The sequence below is a fragment of the Ornithodoros turicata genome, chromosome 5 (assembly GCF_037126465.1).
Source record: "Ornithodoros turicata isolate Travis chromosome 5, ASM3712646v1, whole genome shotgun sequence".
Taxonomy (NCBI): Eukaryota; Metazoa; Arthropoda; class Arachnida; order Ixodida; family Argasidae; genus Ornithodoros; species Ornithodoros turicata.
In genome coordinates this window covers 78,083,608-78,101,488 of record NC_088205.1, presented here as the reverse complement: position 1 = coordinate 78,101,488, position 17,881 = coordinate 78,083,608, and the positions used below count along the sequence as shown (strand labels likewise).

The 17,881-nt window shown below is 46.0% G+C and overlaps 1 protein-coding gene across 2 annotated transcripts in view; it reads left to right on the top strand.

Moving 5' to 3' along the window:
- The window catches only part of LOC135394876 (cytokine-like nuclear factor N-PAC), a 31,092-nt gene extending 17,885 nt beyond the window's left edge, over nt 1-13,207 (top strand). For both annotated transcript variants that reach the window (XM_064625916.1, XM_064625915.1), the window contains 6 exons: nt 2,285-2,395; nt 4,056-4,157; nt 5,731-5,893; nt 7,716-7,895; nt 9,793-9,917; nt 12,081-13,207. In XM_064625916.1, the coding sequence (XP_064481986.1) occupies nt 2,285-2,395; nt 4,056-4,157; nt 5,731-5,893; nt 7,716-7,895; nt 9,793-9,917; nt 12,081-12,155 (756 nt within the window). In that variant the 3' untranslated portion in view covers nt 12,156-13,207. The remainder of the gene's footprint in view (nt 1-2,284; nt 2,396-4,055; nt 4,158-5,730; nt 5,894-7,715; nt 7,896-9,792; nt 9,918-12,080) is intronic.
- The last annotated feature ends 4,674 nt before the right edge of the window (nt 13,208-17,881 follow it).

The following is a 17,881-nucleotide window of genomic DNA, read 5'->3' as shown; positions in this document are numbered from 1 at the left end:
AATTGTCAGGGAATTTGGCTAAAAAGCAGCTGAAGTCAGGGAAAATCGCAGACAAGTGCTGTGATGATGCGCGGCGATTCAGGAGTGCCGACCGGTGGTTGAGAGGCGATGTCGCAGCAACGTTACTGCAAGTAGCAGTTCACCAGTATGACAAGCTCTGACGCAGAAAAGTAGGGTAGCCTCACTAATACTTAATAAGTGGTCTGTTTTATGTTGGATCTGGTATCAAAACGTATGAGCAGGCACCAAGTTCCCTTTTGTTTTTGTCAGGGAATTTGCTTGAAATAGTCAGTGAAAACCTGGAAAAGTCAGGGAATTTGAAGGCTGCAGTTTGGTAGACACCCTGTTAAAATTTCCATCTGATTTCAGCCCCATTATTTTTACTGGGAATGCCTGCAGAAGAATATTGCCCAGTATCCACAAACATGACTCTATGGTTCTCTTTGCAATACTACATTTTGAGGCTTTTACTTGAAGGCAGCGCTCAAATCCAGGCACAAATCCCACAAGGAGACTCATGGCCCTCATGCGATTAAAGTTTGTTGCAGTAAAAGTGGGTCATAGAAGCTGTGCAGGGCCTCACTAAATGGTTAAACCTGTAGCAACCCGTATCTATGACACGTCAAAAACTGTCTCTGAGACACCCAGGGATCTTAAAATGGCTTCCAAGCCTTAAATTAGATGCGCTGTAACGTCACCTAACGCACGCTGACATAGATTAAATGCCTGAGTACTCACCTAGGTTGGCTCCCCTGAACACAAACTGTTCTAGCTACCCTGGCTAACCTCCAGGACATCTTTGTTTTCTTACATGTTTTTCTGGCAACCGAGAGATTAATCTTCGGAGGGTCTTCCTCGAATCTATTAATGCTAGCGGAACGCCGTGGTTGGACGCCAATCACAATGGTCGTTTTACAGCACCTAATCTTGTTGAGATAAGTGCTAGTTCAGCATCACTGCAATTGAATAGCCCCTTTTGTGTGTGTGTGTATGATGACTGTCCTGATGTAGGTGTGTGTGTGTGTGTATCCCTGCTGCTTCTGTGCATCAGCACAGACACGTTACCCTCTGTATTATCTGTATTGTTATTGCTATTGTTGTTATTTACATTGCTGATTTCTTGCTCTGGATAAGTACTTAGCCATGGGAGCGAGTACTTTGCGAAGGAATGCTTAGACAACCCGAAGAGAGTGGCGGAAAAATGATCAGCTTGTAAACATCTCACTGCACCTGAAATTTTCATTTGCGGTACGGAGTGTGGGATAGAATAGGGTGGTTGGATGATACGTGGTTGCCAACTGTGTATTTGATGTATTTGGGGGGGAAATAGTGATAAGATGCAATTCTGGAACAAACAAGTGGCAATATTTACTTCTTTTTTTTACTTTTTTCACGTTGTTTTCTATTATTCAATAGTTAATGAGTGAGCTTAGTTTCGGGTACAAATCGCTAATGTAAACCAGCGACCGACAAAACTGATCTAGTGCCCCCTTGCAACAGTTGTCCCACAACAAAAACAGGGGGAGAGTTTTCTCGAAGTATTTTCCGTCACCCTGCTCATCAGCCGCATGGCCTAATGGATACAACGCTTGCTCATTGCTGATAACTCGCGATGCGATGACATTGAAGTCTGGGAGGTAGCGGATTCCAGACCTACCACCGGTTGTGTCGTTTGAGGTGAGCATTTCTAGACAGATGTCGGCTGTTTCCTTTGAAGTCGGCCCTGGATATGCAGTATCCGCCCTTGTCTCCCCCCTCCTTCCTGCTCTACTCCCTCCATATCTACTTCGAGCCGCCGTTGCTCCCCACGTTGCTGACGTGAGAAGAAGAAATCGCCTTGCTCTTTACAGAAGAACCGTCCCTTGTCAACAGCCGTGAAACATTAAATAAAAATTTAAAAAAAAACTTTTGGAAAAGCTTATGTGTCTGTGTCCTGGTGTGTAGCTCACCCCAGCTCCTTCTCGCTGCTTACATAGAGTAAAACGTGACCTGAAGGATGTTGTTGCAACCTTACTGTAAAGTGACCCGTCTGTGCACAAGCTACAGGTGACATTCACCTGCCTTACGGTCGCCTTTCCGAATGTCACCGCAGAATACGTAAATCTAACCTTGGAGCAACGTGTACACTTGTACACGGCCAACGTACGTATACTTGGTTTATGCTCGAGTATGTTTGTGTCTTGTCCTGGTGTTAGTGTTGCTTATTCAGAACCCATGTCAAAGTTTGTGCAACATGTGAGAAAGGCACCCTGATTTTACAGTGGCAGGTCTTCTGTCTTTGCAGTGTCGAGACTTTGTGAAGGCGGGAGCCACAAAAGGCTTGACACCAGCTGATGTGGTGGCTGCCTCCGACGTTACATTCTGCTGCGTCGCCAACCCACATGCTGCAAAAGAGGTGACCTTGAGCTTTGTCTAATTGCTGCTGTTTGGATTTGTAAAGACTATCAATCAGGCATTATGTTGTGGTGGTTTGAAGACTTTTGAGGCTCATTAACTGTCTTGTAAATGTACGCTACTGCGTTACTGGTAACACTTTAACTGTCTTGTAAATGTACGCTACTGCGTTACTGGTAACACTTCTTTTATATGTGCATAAAATTTGCAGAACTTGCAACAACTAACAACAACTTTATTTTTTGTGATTATGATTGGGGAGTTTCATCGCCGGTGGCGATACCCTATCTAGGGTTGCCGCTTTTCGCAGTGACAAATACCAGCTGAGGGAGAGGAGATGGTAATAGAGAGTAAGGAGGAAAGGTGAGGGAAAGAGAAAATGAGGGAGGGGTGGAGGAGCACACAGAGAGAGAGAGAGAGTGCTCACTCAAGATAACACGAATAAGCATATGTTGCTGTACACGGCTGGATTATTGGTGTTAGAAACTGCAATAAATAGGCAACAACGCTACATTGGATTGGATTGGATCGCCACTCACTTTGAAAACACGTCGCAAGTTTGAGACCTCATGATGGTCGTATACGGCCTAGCCTTCTAGCTGGCACACCTCCACCAATAGCTTTGCACAGACACTGCTCCTCTCCCCTGCAACCACAGGGATGTAATGAATAACTAAGAAAACGAGAAAAATTCCGAGGAAGCATTGTGCAGTGTTTCAAGAAGGCTGTTAGGAGGACAGAAACTGGAAGACAGGCACGAGTTGACCGACTGTTGACCGTTGATTGACCGTTGTTGGTACAGAATAGACAATCGGTCACCGACCCTGTATCCACGGCCCAATATCCTTATCTGGTGGCTGAGGTTGTTGAGTCTATGCTCCGGATTTATTCAAGCTGTAGTGGAACATTGAAGGGAAAACCCCGAAAAATCCTGTATGGAAGGTCTTGAGCCACAAATACCGGCAAAAGGCTGCCGGTATCACCTTTCTACCGGCAAAGGGCAGAACCAGCAAGTAAACGGCAAAGCCGGTGATGTACCCGCCGCGTGGCATCCCTAACTCTACCTCATTGCTGGTGGTAATGTGGTGACATGAAGTAATGAGTCGACCCATAGTGAGGACCAAAATCCTATTATCACGCCTACCTCATTTAGATTATCACGCCCTTCCTCAATACAAGTATTAGGACCCTCTCTTAGCGATTTGTAGCATCCTAAACATGTTACGAAGCACTCGGACCCCTTGTACCTGTACGTGAACAAGAACATTAGACCTGTGTCACCATTCAAGGCCTTGCTGCTGCCACGCATGAAGCTTTCGCTCAACCAACACAAATTTGTGGCTGTTGCAACTGCGGTGCTTGTAGGCAACACCCAACTGGAAGCTTCGCATTTGATGGATGCATTGACCCAACGGGAGATGACACGAAGCGTTTGTGCAACGTCTGTGTCAAAGTGGCAGTTTGCAGTCATGGTCCGGTGAACGACAAACACTAAAGAGACAGGCTTGGAAGGCAGCTGCAATGGTGGCAAGGTCGTGGGAATGGAAGAACCCTTTCTGTGTCGGAAACTATTTGCAGTTCCTTTTATTTGTTATTGTTGCGATTAAAAATTAATAACTGCGAGACTTGTTTTTTGTGAGAACATTAATTTTTCTTTCCAGATGGTCTTTGGCAACTGCGGTGTGCTTCAAGAAATCAGAGACAACAAGGGATATGTGGAGATGACATCCATAGACCCAGACACTTCTCAGGATATCTCTGAGGCAAGCTTCTGCCAAAGTCTGTTTCAGTTCATTCGGGCATCTGACGTTTGGATGTTGTCATCCTACTCTATTGCGGACTACAGTTGAGCACCCCCACGCACGCACACACACACTTTTTATCGATGTCAGAAAATGCTGCGCTGAGAAACATACGAAATTGATGTTTAGTGAGGCTACCAGGGCCGATATGTGCGATCTTTTTAACATGGGCAGGAAGCAAACTAGTAACGAAAGACCATGGCCAAGCTTCGAATAACTGTATCGAGCTGTTCCCCCTGTCAGTCAAGTTGACCCAAATACGCAACAACCCTCCTGTTTCATTCAGCAAGTTGTTCACTTCACTGTGTAAGAGTTTTGGCCGTCTGACACAAGTGGTCAAACAATCCCCAAACTGCATTGCTCTGGCATAGTGTCACCGTCTGTTACTAGGGTTGCCACCTTTCATAGTGAAAAATACCGGCTGAGGGAGGGGAGGTGGAATAGAGGGAAAGGAGGAAAGGGAAGTGGGTGAGGGGTGGAAGAGAACACACAGAAAACGAGAGAGAGAGATAATACCAGGAAACATATGTTCCTGTGTGTAATAATAATAATGAATAACTAAGGAAAGAACTGATGACTGCGGAGTTGGATCTATGCTCCAGATTTATTCAAGCTATAGTGGAATGTTGAAGAGAAAACCCCGCAAAAGCCCATATGAAAAGTCTTGGGGCGACAAATACCGGCAAAAGGCTGCCGGTATCACCTTCCTACTGGCAGAGCGAGCAAATAACCGGCCGTGCCAGTATAATACCGGCCCGGTGGCAACCCTATCTGTTACCCATGCGGCAAGCTTCTAGTGCAGTTCAGGGCTCACGCTGGAAGTTTGACTCAACCCTTCTGGGGCCTTCTGCACTTGGATTTCAATGTACAGGGTGTTACCCTATAAAAGTCTACCCGTGCCGCCATGCCGTATTCTCCAATTACTCAATGTAGGTGGCACATTGTGCGATCTTTATACAAAGCTCATAAGGACATCTAATCTTGGTAAATTTCAAAGTGATTGAGTGCCGCAGCACGAAGTTATAACTCAAAACGTACAAAATTCCCATAGTCAAAACAAACAAGATGGCGGCGTTGAGAAGAGCCCTTGACATGCTGCTCTCCACACGACAACATGTCGCATATCCTGCCAGCCGGATGGAACGGCAATTTTCATTTCGTTTTCGTGTAACTGTCGTATTTTGCTCAGAAGTAAGCAACGTGAGGAACGAAAAATGCCGACGCATACTAAGCAGACGACACCCAAGAGGGATGTCGTCTGCTAACTGAGAGGCGCCATCTTGGCTGTTTTGACTACAGGAACCTCACGTTTTGCGCTATAACTTTGCGTTACAGTGCTCAATCACTTCGATATTTACCGTGATGGAATGTCCTTGTGAGTTTTACACGTAGGCAACACATTGTACCGCCTGCATTGAGCAATTGGCGAGCACTGCATGCCGGTGCGGGTAGACTTTTATAGGGTAACACCCTGTTGTAATTTTTTTTTTTTTATCGCTGCAGATTCCTCATTTTGTGTCGTATACTCCCGCAGGCGATACTGCTTCGAGGCGGGCGTTACCTGGAAGCGCCGGTGTGTGGGTCCAAGAAGCCTGCGGAGGATGGGACACTGATCATTCTCGCGGCTGGAGAGCGATCTCTGTTCAACGACTGCGCAAGCTGCTTCGAAGCCATCGGCAGGCATGCCTTCTATCTCGGTAGGTGTACCTACTTTACCGCACGTGCAGTTGTTGACCGATTTTTCAGACTCGACGGTAATCGTCCAAACGTTTGAAAAGCAGCTACGAAACTTTGCTAAAAAAATAGAGATGGGACGAATCCGAATCCGAGGTGGGTTCTACGAATCCTTTCTTTAAAGAGAGTTTAAAAAGGCAGGGGGAAAAAAAACTCTTCTAGTGAAAAGTGTTTAGAAGCAGAATGTGATACCGTCGTTTAATGAAAAACAAATTAAATAATAATGTGTAAATTGTCGAGTCTGAATTATTTCCGTAAAAGTAAGCAACAATCGAAGGCAAAACCAGGTTACTTTTTAAACTTGTAACGTAACAGTTCCTGCTTGAACTCTTCCAGTCCAAAGCTACGTAAACAAACAAACAAGAGAACACCCGTCGGCCAATAAAGGCTTTCGGCGGACTCCGGAGACGCAAAAAAAAGAGAGAGAGAGAGCGTGGTTGGTGGATTCGAAAGATTTGATTCGTCATTTTGGGCACTAGGATTCGGATTCCCCGAATCTCGAATCCCTGCCTAGGATTCGAGGATTCATGGATTCGGTTGGCACATCCCTACTAAAAAACAACGACTCTACTCACTCGGAGTAGAGTCTACGACTCTAGACTCTGGTAGACGCTCTAGTAGACTCTAGACTCTACGCAGAGTAGAGTCTACGACTCTACTCGGAGGCCGCAAAAACTGGTCAGTGTTTTGGTGACGAACGTCCTTCCGTATCTGCCTCCATCAGTTCCAAGCTCGGTAGCTGCACCGTTATCTAGCGCGTCATCCTCGGAGTCAGTCACACGTTATCTGATGAGTCAAGCACTTGCCAAACGATCCTGTTATGAATGAGTTCAGCACATGAATCAAGTGCATGATGGCGAACATTACTGCAGTTCTTGAGCTTTTGTTGAAGGAGGTGGCAAAAATGCAACTAGTGCCATATTGCGCGCAGACTTTTAAAAACTAAAGCCAAAGGTCCAGACCAAAATCACTTCGTCGTTGCGGCCCCGATGCTGCTAAACCTTGCATCGGGAAGCACTCGCAGTGAGTGGGAAAATTAATGAATGTCAGATTTCACTGCTGCAGGAAAGTGCGGGACTAGAATATAACAGCTTATCTGTACCCTCAAACTAGCAGTTCCATAGCACAGGATGCAGTTGTACTGAGGACACAAATTGTATTCAAAATGGTAGCAACAGCTCGCGTTTGTCACTGGCTGAGGGCAAACGAAGTCCAAAAAATCGTCAGGAAGCCATCCGAAAATTCGGAAGCTGTTATGCATTCACTCGATGGGGTTTATTTATTATTCTTAGGGCCTGACTTTTTAGGGTTAAACCCGTATCCACCCGATATTTACCCCCCCCCCCCCCCCCCCCCCCCCCCCCCCCCCGAACGAAATCTGTAAAATTTGGGTTTAACCCGAATCTACCCGAAAACATCCGGGTCGCGTGGCACGCTCGTAAGCGTGCATTAAAATAAAGTTTGATAACATTGCTAAACATTAGTTCCACGTTAAGACAAATTTTTATTAAACAAAAAAAAATCACCCGAATACAACTGAATTCCTGACGACAGAATATGCCGTAATGGGATTTAACCCGAATACACCCGAATTTTTCAAATGAAAAATATCACCTGATATTTACCCCCCGAATTTGGCCAAAAATAAAACCCGTAAAAGTCAGGCCCTAATTATTCTGCGACGATGTCCGAAAAATTGGTCGGCGACTTGATGTAATATGGCACTGTAAGCTAGCTTACCTATAGTGGTAACAAACTTGCGCTTGATTTATATTTCTGGAACAGGGGAAGTGGGAAATGGGTCTAAGATGAGTCTCATCATCAACATGCTGATGGGGACCACGCTGGCAGGGCTGGCAGAGGCCATGGCACTCTGCGACCGCGCCGAGCTCTCCCAGAGAGACCTGCTGGAAATCTTGGAACTGGGAGACCTCAACTCGCCCATTGTATCTCAGAAAGGACAAGGTAAGCTCACGTGTGAAATATCTCTCAAAAACTTAGTTGCTGTAAGAGGGCATATGTGCCGAAGGCTGGTGGCATAGTGGAATGTCCTGGCTCTCTTTTGCAAGATCTGGGTGTTAGTAAATTCAGTGATGGCCACTAACTACTTCTACAGTAGTTTAACTATGACTACTAACTACTCCGTGACGGAGTAGTTTAACTAGCAGTTCAACTACTTTTCAGGGGAGTAGTTAAAACTACTTCTTTAACTACTGCAATGTATTTTAACTACATCTATAACTACTTAACGTTGTCCATCAACACCAATCCCTCGTAGTGCTCTTGGACACCTAAATATGAATCACGAGCAATGATATCCTTTGGCTCAAGCCATTGCTGCGATCGTCAAATACAAAGCTTTCGGCGGGATTCTTTCTGTGCCTACGCGATAAACTAAGTTGCAGAATTATTTCACAGCAAACGAGGCTTCATTAGACAAGTAAAGCTTGCGGCAAAATCGGAAGTAGTTGGCGCCTGCAGTAACCCAACTGCTGTAGTTAACTACTCATAATAGTAGTTTAACTAGTAGTTGCCACTACATTTCTGCAAGTAGTTGATAACTACTTTTTAACTACAATCAAGTAGTTTAACTACATGTAGTTAACTACTGGCCACCACTGAGTAAATTTCCTGGGGAGGAAAAGGATCATTGCGTACAGTCTACATGCACTCAAACTTTTACTACACATTTCCATGCAAACAGTTAGGGCAGCTAATAGCTACACATACCAGAGTGATTTGGGTAAAAAAAAAAGGCAAATATGCGAATAAATGTTAAAGGCTTAGTAGAAGGCACAAAATTTCAAGACGATAGCGAAGTCGAGAACACTACACAGTTTGTTCCACACGTGTCGGAGGGGCGTATTTTCACAGGGCGTTCATGCATAGCGCCTGAAATTTTGGGGAAATATTTTTTTCAAAATTTGGGGAGTAAAAATTGGGTAAATAAACGCATGCTCTAAATTCATGCAAATTCAGGTGAAAAAACTTCCAGTACGCTAAATTCGGGGAGCAATCTGGCTCAGTTACTCAAACTAACTGAACTGGTTCGGTAAAAATGGTGATGTAACTGCGTTTGTTGCCAAACAAGTTAGTGTGCATTCCTACAGAAGTCCCAGTGAGGGCAATTTACCGGGTAAAAATCGGGTTTCACTTTAAAGCGGCAACCTTCAATTCGGGGAAGAGAATTAACCTAAACACTAAAACTGAAGGCTCTATTCATGCGTTAGTGCATCGTTTGCGCGGGTGAGTTAACATTAGGGGTTGAAGCATGTTGTAAAATGGATGCATGTCAGTTCACCCTCACGTAATGCACCATTTTGTACAAGTTCATTTTACGGTTTTTATTTAAGTCACTTTTTCTTTCGAATTGCAAGGATTTTGTGACAGTGTGCTTCAATCGCTCACGTTTTGGGAATTGTTGTAGTACTTCAGCATTGTTTTAACTCATGAATAGACCCTGAAGTTTTCGGGTTTTATTTTTCCGAAATTCGCGGGGTAAAATTCAGGTCCATCACTTGATGTCGAAAGTTCATGCAAATTTGGGCGGAAGAATTACCATCAGACTGAATTTGGGGATAAATCGGGCTCTATTGTCGAATTAATGTTCGTTGTACCGCCTATATAGAGTGTCAGACGTTGAGATCAACCGTGTATTTTGCGAAAAATTAGTATGTCATTGCCGTGAGGTGCCTAGCCTAGGTGCAGTTTTGTGGGTAGAAATTGAGTTTAACCCTAAACCGGTGAAGCTCGATTCGGGGTGCAAATTCGAGGAAAAGCCGGGTTTAACCCTAAAACTTCAGGGTCTACCCATGAAGCAGCTTGAGGTTTTCACCAACACCACGTTGGCGTTGTCACGCAGCAATCATCGAAGGAACCTTTGCCACCAACATGCCTCTTCAACACCTCCAGAAGGATCTTTGTTTAGCACTGGGCATAGGAGATCACCTGGAGCAGCCCTTGCCAGTGACGGCTGCAGCGAATGAGGTGGGTTCAACTGTGAGTGCGTTATTCCGTAGGGTGTTAAGCGAAGGACAAGATCTGAGCAGAGCATGGTTTTATCAGCCTCAGTGTGTCAACATCTAAGACCCGTAAATAATCTCATACGCTTGACCTCTCCTCAAGTTTCCTCAGTAATGTTTGAGCTTATTCTCGTATCTTTCCTCATTCTTGCAGACCCCCTTATCTGTGACTTACTTGCGCTATAGTGATAAGCATGGCCACATTGTTGCAATACTGTGTATGGTGAAGTGCAGGCTACAATGGATTGTCAAATTGTAACCGCAGTTTCATTATTCTGTTCCACTCTAATGGCAAAGCTGCAGCGAGTGCAGTAAGCAGCTGCTACCTTGAGTCTTTGTACAGATTCTACCGTCTGTTGATACCTGTTGATCCAGCTTCGGTTAATTTGCTTTTTCGCTCTGTTCGCTTGCATTTGGAGGCTGCAAAGTGGATCCATACGATTTCTATGGTTAAAAATATCAGTTGCTTCGAAAGCATTTTGCACCGAATAATTTAACGCGCAAAGAAATTGCCGTGCCCTGCAAGGCTTTGTATTTGAAATGATCGTGTACACAATCAACTCTCTTTGCAAGCTTTACTGCTAGCGTAAAAGCTTTTGCTGTACCACTAACCCTGGGAAGCAGAAATATGTGGTTCCCCTGCATCGTGAGCACGCACTGATATATTTCTGAGAACACTACAGCAATCCTTGGAATACAGCGCACATGACACGTTCTCGGCTTTTTTCTCCCGCGTTCACCTTCTTCTTCCCATTGTGGTAAAAATGTGTCGGGGGGGGGAAAAAGAAAAGAAACGGGGATGATTCTTCCAATCACAACACAACCGCTACACATTTGTTGGCGTTCTTCTGTCGAAGCTACGCGATCTCTCGTCTCCTCTTTCAACCACAGAGGGTGCTTTCGTCGCTTTGAACCTTTGGCGCACAGCTCTTACAAAGAAAGTAGAGCAAGCTGAAAGAGTGTCTGAAAAACATTAAAGCGCTTGTACATTGCCATTGCCTCATCACAGCCAAGGGCCCACTTGCCTCACAAACCAAGCTAAGGAGGAATGCCGCTTTCTAACTGAGCCCGATTTCTCCCCCGAATTTGGCGTACTGAAAGTTTTTCCGCCCAAAATCGCATGAATTTAGAGTACATCTTTATTTATAGAGCCTGAAGATTTAGGGTTTTACCCCATTCTTCCCCGAATTTTGAAGGTTCACCCTGTAGGGTGAAACCCGATTTTTACCCGGCAAATTCCCCCCACTGGGATCTCTGTAGGAACGCATTGACTTGCTTTTTTGCAGCAAATGCAGTTATATCACCGTTTGTACCAAACCAGCACAGTTAGTTTGAGTAACTGAACCCGATTTCTCCCCGAATTTAGCATACCGGCTGTTTTTTTCACCTGAATTCACATGAATTTAGTGCACACGTTTATTTACCCGATTTTTACCCCCCCCCCCCCCCCCCGAATTCGGAAAAAAAAAAAAATTCCCGAAAACTTCAGGCTCTAGTAACATGTAATCTGGTCGTCACTGTATAGTGTCCCGCCAGGGCCACTGTTATGACCTGCTCCATTGTTGTGCCCTGTCCCATGATTAAAGGTTGAAAGTTTCACGTTCCCTCTCTTTGTCTCCGCGTCTCGTCTTTGCTGTCATCATGAACCAACATGCCCCATATGTCTCCCGTATAAATGGGTGGTTCTGGATAAACCTAGCTGCAACAAAGCGGAGGCTTTGCGTATCTCTCTCTGTGTCTCGTCTTTGCTGTCATCACGTACCAACAGGCCCCCGTATGTCTCCCGTATAAATGGGTGGTTCTGGATAAACCTAGCTGCAACAAAGCGGAGGCTTTGCGTATCTCTCTCTGTGTCTCGTCTTTGCTGTCGTCACGTACCAACATGCCCCGTATGTCTCCCGTATAAATGGGTGGTTCTGGATAAACCTAGCTGCAACAAAGCGGAGGCTTTGCGTATCTCTCTCTGTGTCTCGTCTTTGCTGTCGTCACGTACCAACAGGCCCCCGTATGTCTCCCGTATAAATGAGTGGTTCTGGATAAACCTGGCTGTGCACCCTTGTCCACGTCCCCCTCTGCCTGCACAACTACCCACCCACAGTTTGGCTCACGTGCCATCATTCCATTACAGGTCTTCAAGCACGCAAAGAAACACGGCTACGCGGAACACGACGCATCGGCCGTTTATATCAGGACTCGGCTCTGAGGACAAGTAGGAGATGTATGGGACTGCAGGACGCCAGGGAGACGATGCTGTTGGAGCTGCTTGTATCCCATCCGTTTCTTTTCCCCCCTCCTTTTGTTACATGCGATTCTGTCACCTCATACGAGACCATTATTTCCTCCCCCCACCCCACCCCCAATTGCGACAGCCTCTGCGGAGCCTGGCACCGAACTCTGGGGAGGAATGACGGGTGTGGTATCGGATGCTGTTGCATTGCTTTTGTACATCCGAACGAATGGCACTGACACGCGCGTGCATTTTATACGCCTCCTCCTGTACAGCATCTTCGTTTTTTTGTGTGAGGACAATACACGTACGTTGTCAGTGCTGAATCATCGATGCGTGCCAGTAATATATTGACCGTTCTGTGTCGAGGCTTAAGAGGAGCATGCTTGTACATACTACCCCCCCACAAAACTTCGAAAGGATGGCACAGAGCTAGTGAATGAGTTCTCAGATTGAAAGTGCGCATTTTTGGAATAATGCCTCGTCTTATTTTGCCGTATTTATTAGTTTTTATGGTACCTTTGCTCCATGGTCGTCCGGAAAATCTTTTTCTTTCTTATTATTAGTATTATTATTTTTTTAAAGTATTGATGTAGGTTGTAGCCACAGCCTGCATGGCGGACAATATTTACGAACACAATGCAATATTCACGTGATTCGAAAAAATGTGAACATCGAGAAAGCACCGGAGGCTCACGGGCAAGGCCGGCTAATTTTGTAGCGTCCCGCTAGTCCTGCTATATTTTTTCCTCTCTCTTTCGTTTATTTTTTATTATTTTTTTCGAGGCATCGTCAGTCATCGTTGAGTCCTTCTTTTTTGTCTGCTGTCATCCCGGTCACATGTCAACGCAACGAGACATTGGCTCCAAAGAGCAGAGACAGCAGCATCCGTTAAACCCCCTCAGCCCATCTTCTCAGTGTTGTAGCAAAATGTCACGCGTCATATATTCCCATGCCATTGGATAGTTTCACTCACAGCCGCAGCAGTGCAAGCAACAAAATAAAGCATCATCTTCATTGTATTTTAACATTGGAACTGGTCGTGTCTGCTTTCCAAAAGCAGAACCTTTTTGAGTCACCGTTTGCTGGCCTCGAGGTCGGGAAGAGTTCATCTTTGTCACCACGGACGCTTTTGTGTACCCGAATTGAGCACTGTGTGTAGAATACACAAAGTTTTGCACGCCCTCCCCCACTGCTTGATGTTCTACGTGTAGAACAGGTGGCGTTTCGAGGTTGTACGTTGTGGTCTACGGTGGTGAAGTACGGTGAAGCAGTGGAAGCAGTGGTGGTGAAGTACGGCGGTGAAGCACGATGGTACGGTCATCGTGCCTAAATATGCTCATTTTTTATAACAGGGATGAGTGCAAGGTGGTGAGAGAGAAAAACTATTAATTCCGAATTGTTTCAGGTCTAAGGGGGGAATCACTTCTTCATAAGTCTATGGGCGACTTTCGTTCGCACAAGACACGTGAGCGCTCTAAACTATCTATAGTCTTAAGTTTATAATCTTAAGACTGGTACTGGCGTCTTCTCTTAGCTTTTCTCTAGTCAATGACGTATTTTTTAGAGGACAAAGTTGAGTCATTGATTTTTAATAGATTAAAGTTTGGCGCGTCTCGAACGTGTGCTGCCATCTCGATTAGAGTGTCGCACACCAAAATGTTTGCGAATTCGGGCTGAATACAAATGAACGGATAGTCCTGGAATTCTACAAAATGTGTCATTGACGAGAGTAAAGCAAGGAGAACGCGCCGGTGCTTATGTTTTTATGACATTTTACGCCGTTTCTGAGCGGTGTGCGAACAAACTTTCTCTTGTCTTGCGCAGAAGTGATTCCGCCTTAGATGTGTGACGTTATCGTCCTAATTGGAGTCGGGGCTGGTAGAAGCAGCGCAGTTAAAGTAGCACCGAAGTCATTTTTAACACCCAGTTTTCTTCCTATAAAACTGTTAGGTAGGCCAGTAAGATGCACCATGCGAAGTAATTTACACCACGGAGTCATAATTGTAGCAGAAATTGAATTTAAAATTCGCCGTAAAAAGCGACCGTGCGCAACGGTGGCGAAGAGCAGTACCAGCCTGTGATCTGCCTGGAACCTCGCGATTGGCCTAGAGAAATGTCTGCTACTCCGCTGTCGTCTGCTACTGGGCTGTTCGGGGTTCTGATAAAGCCTTTCTCCTTGCTCTGTAATGCTTCGGCCGCTCCTTGTATCCCCAATTCTCCGGGAAAACTGGCAAAGCAGGTTTACGGCGGCAAAGGGACAAGGCGCTGACCCCCACGGACCGGCAAACCAGAACGAGTCTCCGTATGCCGTCGTCGGTGACGTGCCATCATACCTCCTCATCCTCGTTATAGCTGGAGTGACGAGTTAAGGGTGAAGGCGCGGAGCTATGTTTATGTTAGTCTTTTTCTGGGAAACTTGCAGAAATGTAGTGGCAACTACTAGTTAAACTACTATTTCGAGTACTTAACTACAGTTGTTAGGTTACTGCAGGCGCCAACTACTTCCGATTTTGCCGCAAGCTTTGCGGCACGATTGTGCTTCCGACTTTTACCTTGAGCTACTTGTTTGTTGAGAACGGAGGCGCAGAGCAATTGTGCCGTGCATGTGTACAAAATCTTCACTTTGATCACTGCTTGTGACTCATATTTAGGTGTCCAAGAACACTATAGAAGGGGACTGGTGTTGATGGACAACGTTAAGATGTAGTTAAAATACATTGCAGTAGTTAAAGAAGTAGTTTTAACTACCTCCCCTGAAAAGCAGTTGAACTACTCCATTGCGAAGTAATTAGTAGTTATAGTTAAACTACTGTAGAAGTAGTTATTGGCCATCACTACGTTTAGCCATAGTGCGCTTCACCATGAGGAACGTGCTAGATGGAATATCGCCGATGAGAGCAAAACAGCAGTAGTAAAGACAGGATGGATGCGAGTTTAACATTTTTTTACCAACATGAGGTGCATGGTGCACGTTTACCTACTTTCCTCTTACTTAGGTGGTGTGGGAAAGGGCATTACGAGCCGGGGGTACCGCATATCCATCTCCAACACCAAAGCTTAGTTCCGAATTCCGCCGTCCATCCTAAATTCCTCGGGAAAATCGGGGCCTCAAGCACACTGTGATCGCCTGTGGTGGTCTAGAACAGTTGTAAAGTTGGAATGGGAGTACTTTATTGGGTACTCCACATGTAGTACACAATTGGGATGGAGTTCCCACACATCAGAAAGTAACGAGAGAGTCCCCGTGGGAGTACTGTCCTTTTGAGCTCCCTATTCCCTTGCAGAATCCCGAAAAACCTTCCCTAAAAAAACAAAAAACACCCGATGAACGAATGACAGTACCCAGCTCTTTGAGTTCCTAAAATTTAAAATATACTCTTTATCACTGTGGGATGTGCTCACACAGGTGGGCAAAATTAATCCACAGCCTCCTGGCAACTGTGGAGTCATTAGTGCTCCTCGTTGTTTTTGCAACGCAAGTTCACGGGTTTTAGTTATTGCACAAACAAATAGTGGAGTGCAGACACCGGGCGTCTGGCACAGGCACGCAGGAAGTGGTTGTGGCTCAGTTGGGAGCGTGTCCGCCTGCTGATCCCATGATCGTGGGTTCAAACCCGTCCGAGGACGGTGGCAACTTGGATGGTATGGTGGAAGGGTACAAGTTGTTTTTGACACGCCGTCTTCCGCGAGGCACGTTAAGTGTGGTGTGCCATGTGTCGAGATTTCGGAGCACGTTAATGAGTCTTCAGGGTGGGCAGAATTAATCCAAAGACCCGAGCGCGCTGTGGCGTCGCTATATATCTCCCGACATAAATCCCCGAATTATCATTGGTCATTAACTTTATCACGCCACAAGGTGCTAGAACACACACTTCACGGAGTCACCAACTTTGTGCACCCAGTAGAAGGTGCTGCCGATCTTTGGAATCTGTCATGCAAGTACAATGCTTTGGTAGTGGTGATGATGGTGAAAAGGCTCTCCGTTGTCGGTCTCACAGATGTGGGCAACGTCACGACTATCGCCTTGGTGAATGTGCGTCCTGGGGCGACTTCTAAGGGAACTGTGCCGACACGTCTAAGAGAAAACCCCAGAATGCACAATCGGCACCGGGATTCGAACCCGGGTACCTCCCAGTCTCAACATGACACGGCCAGAACGCTAACCATAGTGCTTAACGATTAGTTATTTGAACCCTAATTCGTGCAAGTAATACAACGACGACAGTCGAAAGCACCGTTATGCGGATGATGCGGTGGATAAAATTATGATGATCATAACGACCCGCGAGTATAAAGAGCGCACGCACTTTCCTCAGGTGATCTTGAAGCCCGATCCATGGTTCGAAGGGGGGGAGCGGCCATGTTTGCACGGCAATGTAACCCAGTTCTTGTGCTCTTTCTTTAACCCGCGTTCTTTTGCTGCGTTACATCACCGCGCAGATGGCGCTGCTACTCTCCCTTGTACCTCAGTGTCAATACTCTGAAGCGAAGCTTATTTAGTCACTCTGTTTGCGCTCCTAATCCGCGAGTGCTATAGCCATAGCAACTTGCCGTCGGAAAGACTACACTCGGGAACCAAACGAGTCCCCTCCTCCGCAAAAGAATTTGAAAATGGAACGCGAAGCCCTTCGTGGCCCTAACTTATATCTCCTCTGGTTACGCATTCTGAACAAATAAAAAATAAAATAAAGAAATAGTGCAAGCTGCGAGAATTCCCAGCTGCAATACTTAACCAGTGACTCGGTACGGAGCGCTTCGGCTTGGCCCATAACGCGTAATAGCAAAAAGAAGATATCGCTGAGTCGACTGGCGTGCAGGCGTAGTACAGCTGGCTCGACGACCCCCCGATGGGAGTCTTCTGAAAGGATTCATCCCGATCCGATTTCTGCTGAGTACAAGATCGTACATCATGAGGCTTTCCTTCGGGCAGTGGAGAAGCTTCGGGGAATCAAAGCGCCATACTGTCTCCTCAGTCGGAGATGAAGGCTTTGACGATTCTACGCGTTGATGATAAACTGAAGACTCGTTTGAGAGCGAATAATGTACCCTTTAAAACGAGCGCGACAAGGTGAATCACGCGAGTAATTTGCTGGAAGTGACAAACTAGGAACAGGTCTAGAACTTTACAAATAGACCTCTACCCGATTTTACCTCTAGCCACCCATTTGGTAGAGTTCAACTACACTCGAAGCTAGGGGCGAACACGGTCGCGCGCCCGAAAGCCACGGGCTTGAGGATATTACGATGGTCCCTGAGAGGGACGCGACCTTCGGTCCTACTTTTCTTTCAATGGGAGGCAGCGAACAAGTGCCCATTCGTGGAACCCAGCCCTCCCCTTCGGACTTGTTTCGGCTCCAGTATGTCTACCAACGTCATGATGACGTTTCTCGGGTAGAGGTCTATTCATGTACGGCTGATAACCAGTACGGCATCGTTCTCGTGTGCTTTCCCGTTATATTTTCGAAGGGAGGGCAACGCATGCAACCAATACACACGAGACAATACTACGAGACTACAATCAAAACCTCCAATATGCAAAGGGAGGACAAGATTCAAATTATTATGACGACGTCTGAGTATAAATCATGACAGCATGCAAGTGAGAATATCTCAGTTTCCACATGTAGTCTCGGAGCCCCTTCCCCCCCCCCCCCCTCCACCCTCTCCTCTCACGCAGCGCCCACTATCCTTTTTAAAGG